This window comes from Capsicum annuum, chromosome 6 (genome assembly GCF_002878395.1).
Source record: "Capsicum annuum cultivar UCD-10X-F1 chromosome 6, UCD10Xv1.1, whole genome shotgun sequence".
Taxonomy (NCBI): domain Eukaryota; kingdom Viridiplantae; phylum Streptophyta; class Magnoliopsida; order Solanales; family Solanaceae; genus Capsicum; species Capsicum annuum.
This window is the reverse complement of record NC_061116.1, coordinates 222,206,145-222,231,786: the sequence shown is the minus strand read 5'-3', so window position 1 is coordinate 222,231,786 and position 25,642 is coordinate 222,206,145. Positions and strand designations below refer to the sequence as shown.

Here is a 25,642-nt window from a genome sequence, read left to right as displayed (position 1 = left end):
TCACCCCAATTTTTATTCGACAAATTAAAAACATTTTACCAAAACTATAATATTTTTTTTATTTTCCAAAAAAAGGTAGTTTTCTACTTTTGCAAAACTGCGTGTGTGTTTTGCCCAAAAAAGGCAATATTTTTTCAATTCCTACTATATGTATAGTACTTAGATTGTAAAAAATAATGAAAACTCATAGTCATACGTTTTTATTTTCCCAAAAATAAAACAATGTTTATTAGCACTCCTATTATATATTTAGTTTGAAAAAAAAAGTAATCAGATTTCTTTTTTATTTTTTAAATATAATAAAAAAAATAAATGACAATTTTGTCTAAAAAATTGCCTTTTAATGTAGGGCAAAAAGTTCAAATTTTCTATAAGGGTCTTCACACTTTTAATAGATTATATAAATATATAGATATAGGTTTTCATTCTTATAAAGGAATTATAAAATTTTTAATTATTATTCATTGAATGTATCGGAAGCTAATTATGTATTTCGATAGATTCAAAATAAAAAAATATATATTAAGACATAATTATGTATCTTTATAAAGGAAAAAAATACCTTCATTGGATGTATTATATATCTCGACGGACTGAAAATCAAAAAATATATTGGAGCTTATTATGCATCTTTATAAAGAAAAAAAAATGTATCTTTGTTGGATGTATCGGGAGTTAATTATTATTAGGGGTGAGCATCGATCGGTTCGATTCAGTTTTATATATTATCGGTTTGGTTTATCGATTTTCGATTTTTAAATATGCTAAACCAATAACCAAACCAATAAAATATTTTTTATCAGTTTTAATCCTTAACGGTTCGATTTTCTGTTTAACCAATAAGAAAATACTCATAAAATAGAAATAGTGGTAACTAACATGAAAAAAAATGAATATTAGAGCAACCAAAAATCTTACATGACGTGTTTTAATTTTCAAGAATCTTCAAGTTTGGACTAAATATTGTTAGGAGAAATTAAGAGTTTGTATAATTGAAAGAAGAAGTTTAAGTTATAGAAATTAAAAAGAAATATATAGTAAATCATGTATGTATGTATGTATGTATGTATGTATGTATGTATGTATGTATGTATGTATGTATGTATGTATGTATATATATATATACCCAATAACCCAATAAAAAAAATCGAATCGAACCAATAACCCAATACTTTTTTTTTATAAAATCATTACAAATCGTTAACCCAATAACCCAATAATAATAAACCAATAACATTTTTATCGATTCGATTTATCGGTCGGTTCGATTTTTGTACACCTCTAATTATTATCTCGATAGATTTAAAATCGGATATTTTAAATAATTGTATAATGTATTGAAATTTTCTGTCATCAAACTCTAAATTGTCGGAATTTTTGTTGTTTTTCCTTTTTTAAACTCTTATAGCACAAATTTATTTATGCAATAATAATATGGGATAGAAATTGGCATCCACTAATCCGAGATGAGATGATTTTTTCCTAATGATCTCAGAGAAACTTTTGTAAATAGTGAAATCTTGCTTAACCATAAAATATAGCAATATTTTGATTTACGAAGTAGCAAAATATATTGTATTAGCGTGTATATAATATTTACGCAGAGCATAATAATAGTGAAATACATTTATTCATGTGCATAATAATTATATCCATTTGTGTATAATATCTCGGACTAATTATATTTGCACGAAACAAATAAGTGTATCCTTGCGTATTTGTTATAAAACTTCAAAGTATCCTTATATATCATAATGTTTTAAAAAAAATATCAGTATTTCGAACAAATATAGAGACTTAATTTGCTACATCACGTAATTTTTCGTGATCTAAATATGGGGGGCGGAGGCATGAAGTCACTTATATGTGCACTCTCTTTGTTGGAAAATTATCTTGTATATATAAGCTAAATGTAAGTCATTATAAGTGTGTATATCCTTAACGCAAATAAGAAGAAAATTTATATACCATTCGTTAAATTTCTGATTCCGCCATTAAATCTAAAGATGGGTCATTGTCAATAAAATATCTTGTCAATAAATTCTAGTCACTAGATATGAAAATATAAATAAAACCACTCAATGGGGTCAAGATAGTAGAATCTCTGGACTCGTATACACAAGAAAATGGAAGATGGTTCCTAACAAATCAGTAAAAAGGAAATCATCTTTCTAGCTAGTCCTAAGAAGACAACATAATATTAATGGAAATGTGAAGGAATCAGAAAAAGCAGCGCAAAACAGGAGCAGTAGGTGCTGTGTGCCATAATTGAAAATCATTTTCATCAGGAGTTAAATTAAGATCCACACAAAATATTCTCTTGCTACTATTCGATTTCTTCAATACTGGTATCTTTCTCTCCTTCGATTCTTCAATTTCATTAACGGTGCTAGCACGATGACGCCTCATATGTCCACCTAAAGCCTGTCCCATCGAAAACTCCATCCCACAAATCGAGCATTCATGTACCACCTTGCGTTTTTTAGATAATTTGTCGTGGAGAGGCTTCTCAGCATCTATCGACGATGATTTCAGGGACGATTTATGACTTGTTCTATGACCTCCAAGTGCTTGGAAAGATGAAAATGTTCTTTTGCATGTCTTGCATTCAAATGAATTAACGCGACGATCTCGATCGATGGATGATAAAAGCATTAAACAATTAGCCATTGCTTGTGCTTCAACTTGACCATCGTATTCTCTTCTTCGTTTCATCATTGCATACAGGAAATGTGAAGTTCTTTTATGAATGAAATGTTGCTTGAAATTAGATACTATATGCTTTGGATGTATTGCTTCACATATTATATAGATGGCTAATAAGTCAGTGTTTCTAGTTTCTAGTGCATGTGGAAGTTTACGCGTTGTGCATATTGGATAAGGACTGTTTAGTTGTGACGAATGCTGGTGTGTACGTAAAGTGATTCGGGTTTAGAAAATTCGCCGCGTAATTTATTAGCAATCATTGAATGTTTTCAGGTAGTTTTCATGTAAAGCTTAATCAAAGCTGAAAAAAGAGTCCATCAAGTGTGCTTCCATGAAATTTCCACAATGATTCTTCGATTTTACATTTGGTTGACTCGATCAAATTCAATTACAGTCCTTTACTCCTTCGTCCATTTTTTATTTGCATCCAATTTACTTGTTTACCGGTATTAATTTGATACACACCTTAATAAATAATAGGGTAGTTTATTAGTATATCAACTTTTTAAATACTTCCTTCATCTCATTTTACTTGTTCCAAATTTTCTTATTTTACTTGTCATTTTTCATTAATCAAGATAAGATAATTTTTTATTTTTTTACCTTTACTATTAATTATTTTTTCTTCAAATTAATTAAAATGTAAACATAATTTAATAGGGGTACTATGGTAAAATAGTCATGTTATTAATCGTGTTTCTTAATCAATGTACAATGTTAAATCAGGACGAGTAAAATGAGACGGAGGGAGTATAATAAATTTAATATTTAAATAATAAGAGTAAAATAAGTACAAACAAATAAATTATTGATTGTTGTGGGGGTATGTATAGCCTTAAGCCCATCCACCTTTATAGCTAGTTCTTGGAGTGTGATATCTTGCGATTATAACAATGAAAGTCATCCATCATCCGCCGTCACTGGGATGGTGACGTCGATATGAAAGCGTTCGGTCGGAGCTAGCAGTAAAATTAGATAATTTGCAATAACAAATCAAATTTATTTGATAGTATAAAATACTTTGCATATTGACAATATAATACACAAAACTTAAACTCGTTATGAAATGAGGCAGTGTTAATGTTGAATATGCAATTAATTTATGACTAATGTGTTTTAACGTAATGTTTTGTACACATATCAAATCAACTTGTTCTTTTCAAGGGTCTAATACATCCAAAGGGAATTTTCCAACTTGGTTTGACAACTTAACAGGACGTCATCAAATTGGTTGCTTCACATACTCTAAGCAAGATTAAGAATTTCCTTTGTTTTTTTAATTCTATCGAGTTTCCTTCGTACTTAAGGTCGAGTACTTTTGGGGCTTCTACTTAGATAAATAATTATATATAATGACTCAAGTGCTTACGTTCATACAAACTAGTCACCTTATTATTCTTCATATGACTTCGAAGCTTCATCTTTCACACAAATCTTTTGCCACAAGAAAGACAAATAGTTGATACTTAATAGTAAATGTAAAGATATCTTTATCTAATTTATAAATTTTTTGCTTTATCAAAACTCGTTTTGAGTTGATATTAATTACAACAAATGAGTTAAAAGAACTTGATAGAAAAAGAAGTCATCTATATAACCAATAAGAACTAGAGGATCCTCTAATAGTCGTTCCATGTTGCCTTGTCGTAGTACAATTAGGATTAAAAATAAACGTATAGAATTAGCCAGTAGCCACTATTAAAGCTCATTTATTAAAAAAAGTAAAAAAAATGTGGGCAAGCGAAGGGGAAATGGATCGGGATTACAATGGAAAACCAACCCTCATCAATGAAATGAAAATTCAGATAGTCAATCAATTGAGCTACTAAGATTTTCGATCACTATTAAAGCTAAAAGCTGGTAAAAAAAAAAAAAAAAGGAAAAAGGAAGACCAAACGTTTAGCTTCCTTAAATTGTAAATTAATATATATGGACACTAATAATTATATTGCTCAGGATTTTCCTTAAAACACTTAATTAGCAAAAACTCAAAAGACTTCTCCACTGGGAAAAAGGAGTCTTTAATCAACTTGTGAAACAACTTCCTGCTGATTCTAAAGTAGTGGAAGTATCATTCGTATGCTACTAGTTTGTTTAGTGAAATTTTTAAAATTAATTTATTTTGAAATATATTTTTTTTAAAGTGATTAAAAAAAGTATTTTAGTGACGATCGTATTTAGCCAGTAATTTTAAAAGTACTTTTTCAGTATGTATTTTTTTTTTTTTTAAAAGTGCTTTTGAGGAAAATTTACACCTTTTCTTTTAGCGTTTTATTTTTTTTTTTAAAAAAACTACCTATGGCTATTTATTCCTTTTACTCCTAATAACAATCTGAATTCTTTCGTTTTATTAGTCCAAATTGAACTTGAATTTATTTTCTACTTTATGATTTATTTATTATAATACATATTTTAATCCTATTAAGTATTTTTTACTCTCTAACTGAATTTCAATCACCGACTCTACTTAGAACTACCACAACAACATATTTGATGCACTCCCGAAAGTGGAATTTGAGAAGGATAAACTATAGACAGTTCACACCATCACTTAGAGATAAAGTAAGGAGACTGTTTTCGATAAACCTTCACTCGATAAATAGTTATCCATAATACTTGTTTATGAATCTTGATACTAATCATAGTCAACGTATAAAAGTTACTCTTTTACTCAATACAATTTAAAGAACCACATCTCAAAACCTAGCTATTGAGGTGGAAGCCCAAGACTATTAGTTTCCATTTAATGGATGCAGGGCTCAAGTTCCATCCCTTGCAATAATATCATACCCCAAACCACCCCGCTTGACACTGTCACACTGATGTCACCATCTCAGGCACGGTAGGCACATCCCCAAAACTAACTATTAATGTGGGAGAGCCTAAAACTATAAAAGGCCCACGTTAATTTCTCATTTACCTAATGTGGGATACAAGTCTCATACCCTTGCAATATATCATTAACATTAACGATCCACTAACAAAAAACTACTGATCCACTGCAGAACCGCAAAGCTTATTGAGCAATAAACACAATAATAATTAAATAAAAGAATAACAAAGTAATCCCGCATTTAGTGTATAAATAATAAGTTGAACAAAATTTCTATCTGTTTTTACATACAGAATAACCAAAAATAAACAGAAATGTGAAGAAAAATAATTAATAGCCAAAAATCAACAGGAATGTGAAGAAAAATAATTAAAAATTTCTACAACAAAGAATGAACTACTGTAAAGGCTGGTATAATTCCCAACATCAAATCATTCTCATATGGCGTCAAATTCAAATCTAAAAATAATTTCTTATCGCTATTCGATTTGCTCTTTTTCTCTGCCTTCAATAAATCATCATCAGATTTACATTTAGTATGATTTTTCTCCTCCTGTTTCTCCATTAATTTATCGCGATGTTTTCTCATATGTCCACCCAACGCTTGTCCAAGTGCAAATTCTTCGCCACAATACGAGCATTGATGTTTCTTCGTCTTAGATTTAATTGAATCTGAACCTTTTTCGAGTTTTGGTTTCTTATGACTTGCTCTGTGTCCCCCTAAAGCTTGGAACGATTCAAATTGCCTCTTACAAGTTTTGCACTCATAAAATCGACGTGCTAATGAACTGTTCTTCTCTAAAATACTGACACAATTAGCCATTGCTAGTGTCTCTACTGTTAAGTCTTCTTCTTTGCTCCTCTTTATCGTCATGGCAAGGCAAGACTATATAATAAATTAATTAAATATAACTTAAAAGTTTGAAGTTTTGAGAATAAATAATGGTATGGAGAATTTTCAGTTGTATAATGGTCTGTGAGATTTATATATAGTGAGCGTAGTAAACAAAGTTTCTTGAGCCCTAAGTAAACACACAGAAGGATTGAGCTAAAGCGGCGAAGGACCACTTTTCCTCGTCAATATTTAATTCGTAATAATATATAAACGTCTACTTTTAACTTGACTTAACTTACATTTATGACCTTCAATTTTTATAGACATTTAAATTTATATAAAATTAAATAAGTCGACACATATTTTCTATGACACAATACTCGTAGAACTCTATGTATAATACAAATTGACCATGCAGGATTTTACATAGAATGTATATATCTACTTGCTAAATTTTATACAAATTTAAATATCTATTTGTGTACGTTCAAATCAGAGGCAAATCCAGAATTCGGGACTCTCTGAGTGCCAAGGAAACTTATCGACAGGGATCTAGTCACCTTCGATGAAGGGTGATCAGATACACACCCTTCATCGAAAAATTATGTGGTGAATAGATGTTAAATGATAATTATGAATGTATATTTAATTTTACACACTCTTAACATAGCTAAGAGTAAAATTTGCACATCCTTCGCTGAATTTCTGGCTCCGCCACTGGTTATCGATTAAATTAATCAAATTATTCATTTTTTGATATATAGGACAATTAACCAATCAATTAATTAAAATAATAATAATAATAAAATGACAAAAGTTGATCTTTCAATATAATATTCATAATTCATTTAAATGGTAGAATGTACGCTTGTTGCCTTGTTTTAATCAACAATGACTCACACGACCTACTGCCGCTTTGCCACTTGCACTAGATAGTGCTTTGGTAATATGGGTGACAAATTTAATATTTGACTATATCAGTATTAAACAAACAAATGCTACAAACTGTGATCAAACACACGACCTATGAGCAATAAAAATGACGCCTTGCCACTTGCACTAGATAGTGCTTTAATATTATGAGTGATAAATTTAATATTTGACTATATCAATATATATATATACTTATATACATAGAATTTTTATCGAAATTTGCGGGTGGCGTGCGACCCACGATAATGAATAGATCCCCCTGGTTCAAATTGCAGGACATACATGAAAGTTAAAGAAATGAGAAGGCACATACTATGTATTATGCTATTTAGTTCCGGGTTTCGTGAAGTTATAGTATTACTACGTGTACATGGATAAGACAGAGGCTTTTTTAGACCTATAGTCAATGTAATACTTTTCCTTCTCAGACTAAAAATATTTGTTGTGTTTCTTCTTAAGGACAATTACCTTTTCTGTAAGGTTATTAAGTAATTAATTTATTACCTTACAAGTGAAGTACTGTCTGTGTAAAATCTCTTTCTTTTACATCAACGTATAATATTTAAGGTAAGTTACGCTGCACATCCCAGTTATAACATGAGTTTCCTGCATGTGCACCTCTTAACTAGGAACAAAATCTTTAATAGTTGGAGTTGATTCCTCGTATGGTCCACTTAACTAATAAATTATACTAGGGGGTATTTACTATTTACTATTTAGTATGACTTACCTACCTAAGAATTACACTTTATTTAAATTTTAATTTCTTGTAAATAGGATTGTGTTATTGCAAAAGAGTGTTGGCCAAGTTGAACTGAGTTTTGGTTTAGTGTAAAGCTGATTATATTCCGAGTAAATTGATCAGTATAAAACTCCTTGTTTCTCGGGCAATTTAATTAGCTACTAAGTTTTTTTCTTTTTTTTTTTTTGGTTCAAACTCCAACTTGTATTGATCTGACTTGTGAGGGGTGTCAAAATGTCAATAATGAAACTTCATGGTTAATAAGAACAATAAATATATAGTACTTAATAGCTTCCTTTACGGAGTCTCACTAAAATATTGAATATTTCCATTTAGTTTGGGAAGTATTTATTATGTATGTAAAAATAAGAAGAGACTTGATAAAATCACTGAACTTGCATGGAAACTTCTCTACACACTAATTTTTAATAGAAATTCAGTGATGCTATGTAAAAGTGAACTCATTTGTGCAGGACGTTATTTGCACGGTTACGAAATCAATTGACTTTTCCTCCTTATCGGAAACTTCAAGACTCCCACATATGTCATCTCATAATTCTATTAGAAGGAAGAACATTTTAAATAATAAAGAACAATTGGAGTTCAATAGATGGGAGTAAGGACATTTTTAACTTGAAGATTAATATTAAGTGCAATTACGGTCCAATAGGTGGAAGAAGGAAAATTACCAAACTTTTAATACATTAGGGGTAATTTTAACCCCTATTCACTGAACTTATGATTAGATATTGACTATTGAGTAGGAATTGTGAGGGTATGTATTTGAGATTTTAGTCTTTTTATGTATCTAGATTCTAATTTAATAATTTGTATATATTCAATGAATTTTTCAAGAGAAACATCAAATTTGAAACAAAATTACTAAATTCGATCAAATTGGTAACCGTACACACTAGGTCAGCCCCAGTTTATGTGATTCGACCCAAGTGACTAGAAGATTTATACACAACTACAATAATACACAACTCCTAATTTTGTTATATCAATAAAAAAAGTTAGTTGAATTTCCCTCCTTTTTGAATTAACCGTCAAATCATACAGAGCTTCTATATTAACATTCTCTTCTCACTCCCATTAAATTTACTCTTTCTGCCTTTTTCTACTTTCTTGAATTCTAAGTTTCCATCATCTCTGCTGAAAGTTACATTCATAATCAGTTAGCATTTTTTCCATTGATTCTTTCAGCAGTTCATATTTCTCTTCCACTTTGTTCTATGTTGAATAAATTTTGTTTTGTAACAGGAGTTGTTGCAAATGTCGAGGATTACGTTCCTAATGTAAGGGATTTTCACGCCACCTCTCTGAGTCATTTCTTGGTAACGAAATAGTTTTCTTTGATACCCCAATTTAGGAACCAATTTCTTCTGAATGAAATTGCCTAAGCTATTTGTACTCTTTGCCTTTTCTGTTATATTTCTTGACGCTAAGCACAGAACAACTTATTATGTTCATTTTCTTGTCCAGCCGCAAGACTTGGTGTTCGGAGGGTACTTTAATAGAATGTAAGTCTCATGCAACTTTTAAATTGGGTGATTTCAGCATCTTGTGATTTTATTTATTTGCCTAAGCTTTTTCTCTGAGGTCTGTGTATTATATGCAGGAGAAATGCTATAATAATACAAAAGTTATCTTTTAAACTACATGGAAATACCCTCCTAGCCAGAATGAACACTTTCTGTTTCGACTGTTATGCGCTGCTTGGGTGGAAACTTGTAAGATACTAATATTAAAGAGCATTTCATTCTCATGAACAGACATTTTTGTTGCTCTTTTTTTTCTTAAACTACAGAATTTATGATTTCTTCAGGCTGAAAGCACCAAACCGTCCGTATATTTTGCAGTAGGAATATACTTCATGAAATTGTAAGTTTCAAATTACAAATTGAGACTGTACAAAATACCCAGTATGACTTGTAAGGTGTTGATTCAAATGAGTATTTTGTGGCAGGGACGAGCTTAAGTACCAGAATGGTATAGCGTTGCATGATACTCTCTTTGGAGGTGCTAAAGGACAGGCTCCTAATAATCAAGTTGGAGGCGCTAATGCTGATCAAGATGGAGGCGCTAATGATGATGAAGATGGAGGCGGTAATGCTGATCAAGATGGAGGTCCTAATGATCAAGATGGAGACACTAACGATGAAGATGGAGGCGCTGATGATGACGAAGATGGAGGAGGTAATGCTGATCAAGATGGAGATCCTAATGATCGAGATGGAGCTGCTAATGATGAAGATGGAGGTGATAATGATGATCAAGATGGAGACACTAATGCTGATCAAGATGGAGCTGCTAATGATGAAGATGGAGGCGCTAATGCTGATCGAGATGGAGCTGCTAATGATGAAGATGGAGGTGATAATGATGATGAAGATGGAGACACTAACGATGAAGATGGAGGCTCTAATGATGATGAAGATAGAGGTGCTAATGATCAAGATGGAGACACTAATGACGAAGATGGAGGGGCTAATGATGATGAAGATGGAGGCGCTAATGATGATCAAGATGGAGCTGCTAATGATGAAGATGGAGGCGCTAATGCTGATCAAGATGGAGCTGCTAATGATGAAGATGGAGGTGCTAATGATGATCAAGATGGAGGTGTTAATGAACAGGTTCCTAAGGAACAAGATTTAGGCCCTTATGAGCAAAATGCTGATCAAGATGGAGATGCTAATGAGCTGAATGATGATGAAGATGGAGGCACGCCAACGAAATGAAGAAAGATGTAGATCAACTGGCTGATGGAATAAATTATATTGATGCAAATGCAGACATTGATAGCCTACTCATGCTGATCAAAATGCTGAAAGATTCACAGTTCCTGAATCGAGTCGGGCTTCATACTTTACAAAATCCTAATTCATAATTGTGTGATTCATTTTTCTCTTTTGATTCTAGAATTACAGTACATGCTATTACTTCAGGTTGGAACAAAGCAATTGACACTGAAATTTTTAGATGCTGCTTAGTTTATCTGTCAACGGGCAGAGATTATTTCCTTTACTGCAATTGCTATACAATGCTAGTGAACTTTAGTTTGTTTTTCTTTCAAAATGTGGATGACTGGTGTGAGGAAAGATGATGTTCCAGTACGTGGTGAATTTGGATTTTAACTAGTGGCTTTTACAATCTCCCTAGAGTTAATTTGTGAGCAGATAGCACAATCCATTTTTTGTTCATTCCTGTTGCTTTCTGCATCTGAAGGTTCAACATGTGGCAAATGTTTAAGAAAAGGTTAAAACCACATTGTTATTTTGTAATATGGCATTGCTTGGGATGGTCATTTATAGCTTGTTGAGTATTATATACTAATATGTAAGCCCACTAGAATGAAGATGAAGGGTGCACAAGCACTGAAGTTTACAGCTTCCTAAAGGCTTAAGAGCTAAAACAAATCCTGTTCTTGCTGCGTACTTAATTTATCACTTAATTCCTAATTTACCTTTCTTATCACTATTCATTGGTTAATTCGGAGATTAAATGTGTGTCACCCACACCAGTCGAGTATTTTTAGCCCCCGATGCCAACAAGTATTTTTTGCGTTTGCATCTTTGAAGCTATCGGTAAATATATCAAATATAGAATTATGAGACGGACAAAGGTACTAAGTCGGGACTTGCGTATTTAATTAAAGTCCCACATATGTCATCTCTTAATTCTCTATTAGAAGGAAGATTTTAATTAGTAAAGAGCAATTGGAATTTAATAAATGGAAGAAGGGGCAATTTTTAACCAGAAAATCAATATGAAAGGCAATTGCGGTCCAATAGATGGGAGAACGACTAGTTTACCAAATTTAATTACATTAGAGATAATTTTTACCCTTTTTCGATTAACTCATGATTAGAGATTCGAGATTCTAGCCTTAAAATTACTAAGTTCCACCAAATCCATAACGGTACACACTAGCTTAGTCCCAATTTATGTGATCCAACCCAAGTTAGAAGAAGGTTCATACAGAGAATTACGATAACACACAACCAATCAAAATATAACTATTTCTCATCATTAAAGAAAAAGAAAACATAAAGGTATTTTATTCTTTATACATTTTTTATTTGGTGCAGAGTAAAATGTCAATATGACTAGTTTGGAGGGGTAAAGTAAAATCATGTTATACATATAAAAAATATATATAAATCGTTGAATTTCCCTCCTTTTTGGATTAACCGTCTAGACAGAGCTTGGATTCAAGAATCAAGAATTGGCTTTCCTATATTAACATTCTCTTCTTACTCCCATTAAATTCACTCTTTCTTCATTTTTCTATTTTCTTCAATTCTCATTTTTCACATTCATATTCAGTAAGTCTTTTTTCCATTGATATTTTTCAGCAGTTCATATTTCTCTTCCACTTTGTTCTTTTTTGAAGAAATTTTGTTCTGTAACAGGAGTCGTCGCTTCTCGACCCACAAAGTAGATATAATGGAAGGAAACTTAGTATATGATCCACAAATTTTCGGTCATTATGATAACATCTTTTGCAGTTCTTGCGATACTCGAATTGCACGTGTCGATGATTACGTTCCTAATGTAAGGATTCTCCCTGCATGATTTCTTGTGAACACAATAAATAATTCTGCATTGTATAGTTTTCTTTGTAATCAATTTGTACTTAAATCATTCGTTTAGGAAGAAGTATATTTGATGAAATAATTGCTACTCATTTCATAAAGAGAATTTAATCCCCGACTATTTGTGCTCTTGTTTTTTCTGTTACATTTCTTATTATGTTCATTTTCTTGTCCAGGCGGATGACTTAGTGTTTGGAGGGTACTTTAATGAATTGTAAGTCTCGTGTAATTTAGAAAATTATTTGATTTTCAGCATCTTGTGATTTTATTATTTACCTATACTTTTTTGTGAGGTCTGTGTATTATATGAAGGAGAAATACTTAACTAGTTGGAGACACCCAACTAATCAGGCACAAGACTTACTGTATGCACTGTCATGTGCTGCTTGGGTGGAGAATTGTAAGACACTGCTGATTAAAGAGCATTTGATTTTTTTCGTTGCTCTTTTTAATTATTCTTAAAATACATAATTTATGATTTCTTACAGGTTGAAAGCATCCCACCGTCCGAGTATTTTGTAGCAGGAAGATTTTTTATGAGACTCTATGTTTCTAATTACAAATTCGCAAATTGAGACGTACAAATACCCGGTATGTACCAGTGTGTTAGTTAAAATGAGTACTTCTTGGCAGGGACCAGCTTATGTACCAGAACCGTGTGACGTTGCATGATTCTCTCTTTGAAGGGGCTAATGTACAGGATCCTAATAATCAAGTTGGAGGTGTTAATGCTGACCAGGATGGAGAAGTTAATAATCAAATCGGAGGTGCAAATGGACAGGCTCCTGATGAACAAAATGCTGAACAAGTTGGAGGCGCTAATGCTGATCCAGATGGAGGTGCTAACGATCATGATGGAGGCTCTAACGATGAAGATGGAGGTGCTAGAGATCATGTTGGAGGTGCTAATAATGAAGATGGGCTTTAATGATGAAGATGGAGGCGCTAATGATGATGAACATGGAGGCAGTAATGCTGATCAAGATGGAGACGCTAATTATGAAGATGAAGGCGCTAATGATGATGAAGATGGAGGCACTAATGATGATCAAGATGGAGGTGTTAATGAACAGGTTCGTAAGGACCAAGATTTAGGCGCAAATGAGAAAAATGCTGATCCAGATGGAGATGCTATTAATGAACAGAATGATGATGAAGATGGAGGCGAAGAATGTAGTTCAATCGGCAGATGGAATTGATAAAATCAATGAAAATGCAGACACTGATAGCCTATTCATGCTGATCAAAATGCTGAAAGATGCACACGTTCTGAATAGAGTCAGGTTTCATACTTTACAAAATACTAATTCATAATTGTGGGATATTCTTTGTTCTCTTTTGAATATAGGATTACAGTACATGTTATTACTTCAGGTTGGAACAAAGCAATTGACACTCAACATTTTAAATGCTGCTTAGTTTATCTGTCAGCTGGCAGAGATGTATTTCCTTTACTGCAATTGCTAGACAATGCTAGTGAACTTTAGTTTGTTTTTCTTTCAAAATGTGGATGACTACAAAAATGAGGCAAATGTTTAGTGATATGTAAACCACATTGTTATTTACAGCTTTTTCAGCATTTACTGATATGTAAAAGCCCACCAGAATAAAGATGATGGGTGCACAAGCACTGAAGTCTACAGCTGCCTAAAGGGTTCAGAGTTGAAACAAATCATATTCTTGCTGTGGACTATTATATATCACATAGTTCTTGGTTTACCTTAGTCATTTTTTGAAATATTGAAGTTATTTTATTCAAAAGATAATATTGTAAAATTATTATTCTATTTATTGTTTCTTAAGTTTGTGTTAAGTCAATAATGAATAAGTAAAAATTGATCGTTTTAACTTTCTTAGTACTTTCAGCATGCCTGCCATGTGACAATTTTAATATACTTTATTGGAATTCTCATCTTTTGTTTAATTTGCTTTCTATTTTTTCGTTTCAAATATTTTAAAATAGACTGACCTGCTTGTGTATTAAGACTTCCCATTACATGTTTGATTTTGAGAAATAGGAATAAAACCTTTTTATAATTGGAGTTGATTTGTTCACTCAACTAATAAGTATGTAGTTATTCTCTCAAAAAGTCATTTTCCTTGTGTCTAAAAAGTATATTATACACGAAAAGTACACCAAATTAAATAGCAGAAGTGCTAAACTAAACTATTCGATAGTCTATTGAAGAATGCTATTTTCTCCTTGAACTCACTCATAAAACCAACTGAAGAGAATGAGTGGGCAGCTTGATGAACTAAAGCTCCGGCAGGCCAAACCATTAGAGTCTTTCTTGCATTTATGCAAGAATTCATGACCTCCAGGTTACATCGCAACAATTTCATCAGTTACGACAAGCCTCCCCTTCTTGGCCACCAATCTTACTAGTTACTTCAAGGCTCCCACGTATGTCATCTCATAATACTATTAGAAGGAAGGGGAATTGCAATAATCCAATAGGTGGAGAAAGGAAAAATTTACCAATTTTTATTATATCAGGGTTAATTTATACCCTTTTTCAATGAACTTCTGATTAGAGATTGAGTCGAAATTTGTAGCGTTCTTTGATATTATTGGTTCTAATTAAATTATTTATACATTTTCGATGAATTTCTTAAAACAGATATCAAATCTAAAATAAAATTACTAAATTCTATCAATTCCCTTATCATACACACTACACTAGCTTATATTAAGTGAAGGAATCTTATTGAGAAATATATAGATGTGTAAGTTGAAAGACAATAAAGAAGAGAGAGGCAACACAAACGATGGTACCAGTCCTTTTATAAGCAAAATACATAGCAAAAAATAAAGCTAAAACTTAGGAACTACATCATAAGATTTTCTCCTAAAAACTAGCAACCTATTAATTACTTCCTAAAGACTAGAACAAACATAACAGATAGGCATTTTGTTTTCTAACCTACTCTAATTACCTAAAGACTAGGACAAACACTCTCATTAACATTCTCTTCTCAGTGTTGTGCACTTTTCGACTTTCTTGAATTCTCAGTTACATTCATAATCAGTTAGTCTTTCTCTCCTCCACTTTGTTCTTTATTGAAGAAATTTTGTTCTGCAACAGGAGTTCGTTGCTTCTTGATCCACAAAGTTGATACAATGCAAAGAAACTTAGTACATGATCCACAAATTTACGGTTATCATCATCACATCTTTTGCAGTTTTTGCGAGACTCGGATTGCACGTGTCGAGGAATACATTCGTAATGTAAGAATACTCAACTCCAAATCACATCTCTCTGCATCATTTTTTGTGAACAAATTAGTTTTTTTTTTTTTTTTGATATCCCAACTTTGGAATTAATTTGAACTTAATCGTTCCTTTGGGAAGAACCATATTTAGATGATATTGCTACTCATTTCATAAAGAGGATTTATGAACCAGCTATTTGTACTATTGCCTTTTTCTGTTATATTTCTCAAATAAGCACAGAAGAAACTTAGTGTGTTCATTTTCTTGTCCAGGCGCGGGACTTAGAGTATGGAGGGTACTTTACGAATTTGTAAGTCTCTAGCAATTTCGAAAATCTTGTGATTTTGTTATTTGCCTAAGAATTCTTTTCTGAGGTGTGTGTATTATATGCAGGAGAAATGTTGTTACAATAGAACAAGCGACTAATCATCTGCATGGAAATACCCAACTAATCAGATACAACACTTACTGTATGCATTGTCATGTGCTACTTGGGTGGCAAATTGTAAGATACTAATATTAAAGAGCATTTGATTTTCATGAACAAGACGATTCTGTTGCTCTTTTATTTCTTAAAATGCAGAATTTATGATTTCTTCAGGTTGAAAGCATCAAACCGTCCGAGTATTTTGCTACAGGAAGATTCTTTATGAAAGCGTAAGTTTCTAATTACAAATCCGCAAATTGAAACTGTACGCATACCTGGTGTGACTTGTAAGTGTGTTAATTCAAATGATTATTTTGTGGCAGGGACCTGCTTATGTACCGGAATCGTGTGACATTGCGTCAATATCTCTTTAGAAGCGCTAATGCACAGGCTGTTAATAATCAAGATGCTAACGCTGACCAAGATGGAGGAGCTAATGTACAGGATCCTAATAATCAAGTTGGAGGTGCAGATGGACAGGCTCCTAATGAGAAAAATGCTGATCAAGTTGGAGGCGCTAATGCTGATAAAGATGGGGGTACTAATGAACAGGTTCCAAATGAACAAGATGTAGGCGCTTATGATCAAGTTGGAGGTGTTAATGATCATGATGGGGACGTTAACAAACAGGTTCCTAAAGAACAAAATGTAGGCGCTAATGAGCAAAATGCTGATCAAGATGAAGATGCTAATGAACAGAATCATGATCAAGATGGAAGCCTGACAGCGAAACGGAGGAAGATGTAGATCTACTGGCTGATGGAACAGATAATATTGATGAAAATGCACACAATGATAGCCTAGTTATGCTGATCAAAATGCAGAAAGATGCACAGTTTCTGAATAGAATCAGAATTCATACTTCACAAAATGTTAATTCATACTTGTGTGATATTCTTTTTCCCCTTACTTCTTCAGGTTGGAACATAGCGATTGACACCGAACTTTTTACATGTTTGAGCTCTGGAACAACATGTTTTATCTTGAAGCAAGTTAACTGTTAGAGATATATTTCCTTAATTGCTACAGATATACAGTTGTCTCTGTCTCAAGAAATGCAATTTCTTGACAGTCAGTGCTAGTGAACTTTAGTTTGTTTTCTTGTAGCCACGGAAGACTATTGGGGGAAAGATGAAGTTTCAGTATTTGGTGAAGTCGGACTTTAACACACACATGCGCGCACACGCATATATATATACTTTTTTGTTTTATGGACCTGGTTATAAACAAACTTTACCTTGGTGCCTTGATTACTTGTCCAATTAAAGGTGCTATTAGTTGGCAAATACAGGCATGTTTCAAACTGCGGAAGTGGAGAAGCTAGTACAGATGAACTTAAGGAGATGATTATATACGTTTGTTGTTGCCTTGGGTAGTGTTGCTGCATGTCCAACAATTGCTGATTGAGAGCAACTGAGTTTATCGCTGCCTAAAATGCCTAAATACAAATCCTGTAGTCCTATTTGACGTGAATTCATAGTAGAGATTTCCTTTCACCACAGCAAGCGAGACAAATACATTTCTGAAGATTCCAGCCTCTCAAGTTTCAACAGTACAGTTTGTCACATAAGGAAATATGTGGTGCTGATTCTATTAGCTTCAATATGAGTGGTGATATTAACCAAAATTTCAGATCTAAGAATAAAGAGACGCTGAACTCTGCTGATATCCTTGCTCAACTCAGCAGACTAACTTCATGGAACAACATATGCAGTCCTATTTGAAACTACATCGTCATGAGCAACGCAATGAGGCAAGCTTATGCTCAAAACGCAAAAATGATAGCTTACTCATGCTGATCAAAATGCAGAAAGCTACGCACTTTCTGAATAGGAATTCATACTTTACAAAATGCTAATTCAGAATTGTGTGATAATTCTTTTTTCTCTTTTGATTTTAGGATAACAGTACATGTTATTACTTCAGGTTGGAACAAAGCAATTGCCACTGAATCTTTTTTATGTTTTTTTTTTATCACCGTGGTGTCCGGGCCAGCTTGCGCTCACCTCGACTAAATCCACGGAATACCTGCCACCTCCCACCAGCGAGGCAAGAACAGACGGGAAGAAAACAATCCCAACTTCATTGAACCACTAGGCCACACCCTTGGGTGCATTGCCACTGAAATTTTTTTGATGCTGCTTAGTTTATCTTTTAATTTCTTGAGGCAATTCAACATTCAGAGATGTATTTCCTTAACTGCAATTGCTATACAGTAGTCTCTTGTTATAGAAGTGGAGTTAATTGACAGTAAATGCTAGTGAATAAGAGTATTTTTACCCTTTTTCAATGAATATATGAATAGAGATTGAGACGAAATTTGAAGCTTACTTATTCGGGATTCTGGTATTTTTACATTGTTTAGTTCTAAGTTATACGTATTTGATGAATTTATTATTAAGATAAATGTCAAATGTAAAAGAAAATTACTAAGTTGGACCAATACAAGGTAGCTTAGCCCAGTTTATGTGATTCGATTCAACTCCTAATCTGTTTCTCAATTTTTCAGATTAAAATTCACATAGTAGTAGCATTATTGAAATATAACTGTATTTCTCATCAGCAAAGGAAAAGAAAACGTAACGGTTTTTTATTATTTATACATTTTGAAGCCGGTGCATATGGTTAAGGGGGCAAAGTAAATTGTCAATATGACTAGTTTCAGAGTTTAGAGGGGTAAATTGTAAAATCTTGTTATATCAAAAAACATAAAAAAAAAAAAAAAAAGTTAGTTGAATATCCCTCACTGTTTGAATTAACCGTCAAGAAAGAGCTTGTATTCAAGAATCAAGAACTGATTTTTCTATATTAACATTCTCTTCTCACTCCCATTAATTTCAGTCTCAGTTTCCACCAGCTCTGCTTCAAGTTACATTCATAATCAGTTAAGTCTTTTTTCCATTGATTCTCTTTCAGCACTTCATATTTCTCTTCCACTTTGAGAAATTTTTTCTGCAACAGGAGTTGCTTCTTGAACCACAAAGTTGATACAATGCAAGGAAACTATGTATATGATCCACAAATTTGGGAATTTCATCATCACCTTTATTGCACTGCTTGCGAGGCTCGAATTGCACGTTTTGCGCATTTCATTCTTAATGTAAAGATCCTCACTCCATCTCTCTGCATTGTTTCTTGTGAACACACCAAATCTTTCTACGATTAAATAGTTTTCTTTGATACCCAAATTTCGGAATTAACTTTTACTTGAACGAATTATTTTGATGAAATTGCTACTCATTTCATAAAGAGGATTCAATCCCTTAATTTAGACTAAGCAATGAACAATGTATATCATTTTCTTGTCCAGGTACAAGACTTGGTGTATGGAGGGTACTTTACTGAATTGTAAGTCTCATGCAATTTCGAAAATTGGGTGGTTTTAGCATCTCGTGATTTTATTATTTACCTAAGATTTTTCTGAGGTCTCTGTATTATACGCAGGAGAAATACTTATACAATAGAACAGCCGACTAATCACCTACATGGAAATACCCAACTAATCAGATACAATACTTACTGTATGCGATGTAATGCGCTGCTTGGGTGGCAAATTGTAAGATATTAATATTAAAGAGCATTTGATTTTCATGAACAAGATTGTTGTTCTTTTTTTTCTTTTCTTAAATTACAGAATTTATGATTTCTTCAGGTTGCAAGCATCCCACCGTCCGAGTATTTTGTAGCAGGAAGATTCTTTATGATATTGTAAGTTTCTAATTGTAAATTCACAAAATGAGGCAGTACGCTTACCCGATATGACTTGTAAGGTATTAATTCCAATGAGTATTTTGTGGCAGGGACCTGCTTAAGTTTCAGAATCATTTGGTGTTGCGTCGATTTGTACAGGCTGCTATCAATCAACTGGCTCCTAATGAAGAAGATGTAGGTGCTAATGGTCAAGATGAAGGCGTTGATGAACAGGTTCCCAATGAACAAGATGAAGATGCTAATGAACAGAATCATGATCAAGATGGAGGGTCTCCTAATGAGCAAAATGCTGATCAAGATGGAGGTGCCAGTGATCAAGATGGGGACGTGGTTCCTGATGAAGAAGATGTAGGCGCTAATGAGCAAGTTGGCGGAGCTAATGGTCAAGATGGAGGCATCAATGAACTGGTTCCTAATGAAGAAGATGCAGGTGCTAATGATCAAGATGAAGGCGTTAATGAACAGTTTCCTAATGAACAAGATAAAGATGCTAATGAACAGAATCATGATCAAGATGGAGGGGCACCAGCGAAACGAAGGAAGATGTAGACCAACTGGCTGATGGAATAGATAATATTGACGAAAATGCAGACGGTGATAGCCTACTCATGCTGATCAAAATGCAGAAAGATACTTTAAAATTGCTGATTCTTAATTGTGATATTCCATTTTCCTCTTTTTGATTTTAGGATTACAGTACATGTTATTACTTCAGGTTGGAACAAAGCAATTGACACTGAACTTTGTTACATGCTGCTTGCTTTAGCTTTTCATTTCTGAAGCAAGTCAACTGGGAGAGACGTAATTCCTTAACTGCAACTACTATACAATAGTCTTTTGTTATAGAAGTGGAATTGCTTGATAGTAGATGCTAGTGAACTTTAGTTTGTTTTACTTTGAAAATGTGGATGACTAGTGTGAGGAAAGATGATTTCCCAGTATGCGGTGAAGTTGGGTTTTAACAGATATGTATGATGATTGTGTATCTTATGGCTTTTACTATCACCCTAGGGTTAATTTATGAGCAGATAGCGCAATCCACCGTTTGTTCATCCTGTTGCTTTCTGCTTCAGAGAGTTCAACCATGTGGCAAATGTTTGAGAAAAGGGTAAAACCACATTGTTATTCTGTAATATGGCAATGTTTGGATGGCCATTTACAGCTTTTTGCGTATAATTTACTGATGTGTAAACCTACTAGAACGAAGATGAAGGGTTCACAAGCGCTGAAGTTTACAGCTGCCTAAAGGCTTAAGAGCTAATAGAAATCACGTTCTTATTGTGGACTATAATTTCAGTACAACAACAATAATAACATACCCAGTATATTTCCTCCAAGTGGGGTATGATGAGGGTAAGTATACGCAGTCCATACCACTACCTCAGATGCGAGATAGAGCGGTTGTTTCCGAGATAGAGATGTGGACTATAATTTCAGTAAATTTCTAATTTACCTTTATTATTAACTATAATCATTTTCCAAAACAATGAATTTATTTTATTCAAAGGATGATATTGTAAAATTATCATTCTAGCAGTGTGTCAGGTCAATACAAGTAAAAATGAGCGTAAAGAGTATCTTATAGCTACTCGATACTGAAGGTAGAGAACATTGAGGAATTGGTAATGTAGCCAAGCCCACGGAAAATTTAAGACTGAAATTTTATGGATTAGAATTCAAATTCCACACATTATTTAGTTCACTGGATCCGAAATTTATGTCAACCAACATATGTTTTAAAATTTTTAGATCTGCAAATCAAGCCTGTGACTCTCTTAAAATGTCAATAAACACTGTGAGCCAAACTCAAAAATGCAAAGCATGTCTTCAACAAAAACAAGCTTTATCAAATTCATAAACTGAAGAACATATTTATGGTCAAATCCTTCAATTTTGTTCCTTTTCATTTTCCAGTTTTCATGACTGAATTTACAAAACTACAACTGAGATCAGGAGAAATTGTCTCCACAAATTTTTTCTACTATTTCCTAATCTACTACTACTTAACCACTATCATCTATTCATCTTGCAACCATCTAGTTAGTATTACTAAAAATACTTAATAGCAAAGGCTACGGCAAGTCATTAGACAAGTCACTGTTTCCTTCCTTTCTGGTCGAATGATTCTTTACCTTTTTCAGATAACATTTTGTTTTCACTTCTCTTTCTTTGTCAGTCAGTTCCAATTTTGTACTACTGCAGACCAATATCAAACACAGAAAAAGAATCAAGATTCAGAAAATATATTCAAAGAGGAAAAGATCCGTCATGGAGATATTCATAAAGCATGAAAAACCATCAATTATAGGAACCCAACACTAATAGGATAGAAGTGCATTTAGGACTGACTATAAAGTTAAAGAGATCTTTTATAAATTTTCCAGGTGGGAAAAAAATCCCTTTATGGAACTCTTAACAGGTTACATAAGTGGATATTGATGCTTGATATATAGCATTTGTAGATTTCAACTTTAACCAAGAAGCAGGACATGAGATATATATATAAATTCACAGGATTAAAGTTATCTTTCAAAATCTTGAAGAGGAAGTAGTCAAATAAAATTGGCAGAAAAATGTAGAGAGACTATTAGTAATGAGTTTCCTTCCAAGCCATTGCGAGTAATTAGTTAACGTGTTTTAATGAATAAACTGATGAAAAGCTCTATTTTGCTTACGTTGAAGAGAGAAATTACCCAATTGTCCTAGAAAGAAGTACAGAGCCAATTTCAGTCCTATCATTTTCTATAAGAAAAAACAATTGAATAGCTGGATCCCCACGTCAATTGTACTGCAGATTGCAGAGTATTTTACCACGGCAAGGAACCTTCATCTACCTACCACTCCTTCTAAAGCAATAATGATACGAAGATAAGTTCTTCTACTCATGTCCAAGATAAGATAAAATAGCAAGGACGCAACTTCATTTCGATCATGATTCCCAACCGGCTCATCACAACAAACTCACCATTTGCGAGATGACTCAACTCTAGTTTTTAACCCAGTCCATCAAACAAATGTTATATTAGATCATAACTTAAATATGAGTCATCCCGTGTCAATCACTTGAATCTTATTATAGGCAGGATATTGGTGTTACTCAACAAACACAATCTAGATCAAATATCCTTGTTACGCTAAAATATTTAGAGGTGTGTGAACTTAATCAATGTGGAAGTTCAACACATTATGATGCTTGTTAGTTAAAAGACGTGTTAATGAACTAAATTATTCAATCTTCATTTTCAATTAAAAGGTTTAACTAGACACAAAACGTAATTGTCTAAGCTATATAGAAGTATACATAAAGAAACATAACAAATACGCTGAAGGCACAAACAAAATGTCCACGACTAGGTAAAACTTATTCACATCGGTTATTTACATCAAATCAATTCAAGTTATCATAATTAAGTGATTTAATAAAGTGAATGTAAACATCAACGAATTATAGTTACATCATATTTGTGTACTTGTGCATATCAAACACATCTCATGCAAGTAATGATTCATAGTAAACACTTAGTGCGGATAAATTTACTCACCGTTCGACATTGTATGACGAAGATCTCCTTAGACCTGGAAATTTCTCCTTCTTCTTCATCTCTATTAAACTCCCACTGAAGTACTCTTTATCTTCCAGCTTAATTTTCTCTTCACTTCCATGATACTCCACCATTGGAGACTCTACATCCTTCAACACTTGATTCGTACACCTGCCACGTGGCAGCCTTGATTTATATTGTGAAATTAAGGAAAATCCACTTTCCTTTCCATGACCGGGCCCACATTGCTTGAAGGACATCGAACCGCAATAGAGTAATTGCATCAGAACGGAAGATGCTTTGCTCTTTCCGCTTGATTGAGTATTAACCGTCTGATCTTCGTTGATCATATCTGGCCGTAGGATCACTCTTCCGTCCGCTTTCATCAACGTCTCTAACGTTTCAGAGCTTGAATCAGACGGTGGTGGTGGAATTTCACCTCTGTTCAGCTCCGTTGACCCGTTCGGGCTACGGTCAACCTCGTCCGGTTCAATATTCCGGTCTTCTCTCAACTCCTCTTCTTCTTCGACGATTCGCATTGCTTTTCGCCGGCGTCGTCTATCGTCGGTCTGTGTAGACGCATTGGCCGCGGTTTTTCCGGTCAACTCGCCGGTGGGCTCGGTTATGTAAACTACGTACTCGTGGAAATCGGAGGAACTCCAGGACTGATTCCGGCGCCTTGCAACAGCTGGAAACTCACGATCTTCACTTGATTTCTGTAGTTCCGGCACTGGATTTCTAGAATTAGAACAAGCTATTTCATCGGGCTGTGAAGAAAATCCGTTATCCAAAAGCTCTGATCCTTTCAGAACATACTCTTTACCATGTGCTGGGTATATATAATCGTTTTCCGTCAAATCATGCCAAACGAATCCATTCCTAAAGCTTCTGAATTGCCAAAAAAGTAAGAAATTCCTTTCAGCTCCATATGGATAATCGATAAACACGGTCGATAACGGAAACTTAAATAGAAAACGAAAGGCAATTCACCTTTTAGCAGACCAGGAGTACATAGACGCCATGCCTTTTCCACGAAGACAATTCAAACGGTTGATCACATCTGAATAGAATCTCAAAAAAATAAAAATCAGTACATTTAAAATCTTATCGACACGCCCTATGTGAATTTCTTCAGCTTTAGAAAATTTGAATATCCTGAATCCTGAAATTTTACGTACACTGTACGAATTTCTTCAGGTATGTAAAATTCACATACCTCTGAGATAGAGACCGTCAGGGGAGGAAAGAGGAACTTCCATGAAATGAGGATGTTCAAGCTGGCCATTTCTAGATAGATAGTACACAACGGGTACTTTATTGAGCTTATGGTTAGGAGGTTCAGTCCAAACTTTAGTACGTTCAGGGCTTGTGTCTCTGCCTCTCCATTTCTTATGCATTTGGAGCTCCGTCGTTCTCGACATCGTCATCGACATTGGTTTTAGTTACTTGGATTGAGAGTTTGGAGTTGAGTGAATGGTGTGGAAAATGAGAAGTGTAGAGAGTGAATGGCGGGGGATTCACGTTTATAAGGTGAGTGAGGAGGGAGTATGGGAATTTGGAGTTTGGACGGTGGATGGATGGAAGGAGAGGAGTAGTTTCAAAAATAGGACGCGGCAGTCTTCAGCTACATGACAAATTTCTGTCAACTTAGTTGATTTCAGTTTCCTTTTGACACTTATTAGACAAGTATATAGAGTTTTAACCCCATCACAATTTAGAGCTCACTGGTTGGGGGTTGAAAACCTAGCTACCTGTCGATTCTCCTGGATCGATTCTACCTGTCGCATCAAGTTTGTCTAGTGCGGTCGATCCTAAGTAGGTCTTTGAGTCAAGTCTGTCACATTGAATTTGCCCAAGAAAATCCCTGATGTTACTTCACATCCGAAGGGTATAGCTGCGGGTTTTATGGAATTTCCAAAAAAAATAAAAATTTAGACCCAGAAAGGTAACTTCGCTTAATTGATAAAATTGTTGTTGACCGTGAGGGTCATGGATTCAAATCATAGGAGTAGTTTCTTCTAAAAATAAAATAAGATACAAGACTATTAGGGTAGTTTGGTAGTGTGTTGGAAAGATAATACATGCATTAGTTTAATAT

General features: G+C 33.7%; 4 protein-coding genes across 4 annotated transcripts; 2 read left to right on the top strand and 2 right to left on the bottom strand.

Annotated features, from left to right (window-relative positions):
* Positions 1-2,220: 2,220 nt before the first annotated feature.
* Positions 2,221-6,477, bottom strand: LOC107873826 (zinc finger protein 841). The gene is made up of 3 exons (XM_047414604.1): positions 5,923-6,477; positions 5,699-5,705; positions 2,221-2,904 (listed from the first exon to the last, which is right to left on the bottom strand). The coding sequence occupies exons 1-3, from the start codon at positions 6,411-6,413 to the stop codon at positions 2,221-2,223; spliced, it is 1,182 nt and encodes a 393-aa protein (XP_047270560.1). The 5' UTR covers positions 6,414-6,477.
* A 3,192-nt stretch (positions 6,478-9,669) lies between these two features.
* Positions 9,670-11,222, top strand: LOC107873827 (uncharacterized protein DDB_G0290685-like). Its single transcript, XM_047414125.1, has 3 exons — positions 9,670-9,782; positions 9,878-9,933; positions 10,019-11,222. Exons 1-3 carry the CDS (start codon positions 9,735-9,737, stop codon positions 10,791-10,793), a joined length of 879 nt encoding a protein of 292 aa, XP_047270081.1. The 5' UTR covers positions 9,670-9,734; the 3' UTR covers positions 10,794-11,222.
* Positions 11,223-15,598: 4,376 nt separating this feature from the next.
* On the top strand, positions 15,599-17,302 carry LOC107874628. The gene is made up of 5 exons (XM_016721389.2): positions 15,599-15,879; positions 16,137-16,174; positions 16,258-16,369; positions 16,466-16,521; positions 16,615-17,302. Exons 1-5 carry the CDS (start codon positions 15,772-15,774, stop codon positions 17,036-17,038), a joined length of 738 nt encoding a protein of 245 aa, XP_016576875.1. The 5' UTR covers positions 15,599-15,771; the 3' UTR covers positions 17,039-17,302.
* Positions 17,303-21,873: 4,571 nt separating this feature from the next.
* LOC107875554 (protein SOSEKI 5) lies at positions 21,874-25,251 on the bottom strand. The gene is made up of 4 exons (XM_016722310.2): positions 24,761-25,251; positions 24,535-24,604; positions 23,545-24,432; positions 21,874-22,198 (listed from the first exon to the last, which is right to left on the bottom strand). Exons 1-4 carry the CDS (start codon positions 24,975-24,977, stop codon positions 22,075-22,077), a joined length of 1,299 nt encoding a protein of 432 aa, XP_016577796.1. The 5' UTR covers positions 24,978-25,251; the 3' UTR covers positions 21,874-22,074.
* Between the last annotated feature and the right edge of the window lie 391 nt (positions 25,252-25,642).

Bases quoted from the DNA above. Each gene is read 5' to 3' on its own strand.
- LOC107873826 (XM_047414604.1), bottom strand. From the start codon at position 6,413: ATGACGATAAAGAGGAGCAAAGAAGAAGACTTAACAGTAGAGACACTA.
- LOC107874628 (XM_016721389.2), top strand. From the start codon at position 15,772: ATGCAAAGAAACTTAGTACATGATCCACAAATTTACGGTTATCATCAT. The intron at 16,370-16,465 runs GTAAGATACTAA...TGATTTCTTCAG, and splicing joins TGCTACTTGGGTGGCAAATT to GTTGAAAGCATCAAACCGTC. The intron at 16,522-16,614 runs GTAAGTTTCTAA...ATTTTGTGGCAG, and splicing joins GGAAGATTCTTTATGAAAGC to GGACCTGCTTATGTACCGGA.
- LOC107875554 (XM_016722310.2), bottom strand. From the start codon at position 24,977: ATGTCGATGACGATGTCGAGAACGACGGAGCTCCAAATGCATAAGAAA. The intron at 24,605-24,760 runs GTATGTGAATTT...GATTCTATTCAG, and splicing joins TGACGGTCTCTATCTCAGAG to ATGTGATCAACCGTTTGAAT. The intron at 24,433-24,534 runs GTGAATTGCCTT...TTGGCAATTCAG, and splicing joins TACTCCTGGTCTGCTAAAAG to AAGCTTTAGGAATGGATTCG.
- LOC107873827 (XM_047414125.1), top strand. From the start codon at position 9,735: ATGAACACTTTCTGTTTCGACTGTTATGCGCTGCTTGGGTGGAAACTT. The intron at 9,783-9,877 runs GTAAGATACTAA...TGATTTCTTCAG, and splicing joins CGCTGCTTGGGTGGAAACTT to GCTGAAAGCACCAAACCGTC. The intron at 9,934-10,018 runs GTAAGTTTCAAA...ATTTTGTGGCAG, and splicing joins GGAATATACTTCATGAAATT to GGACGAGCTTAAGTACCAGA.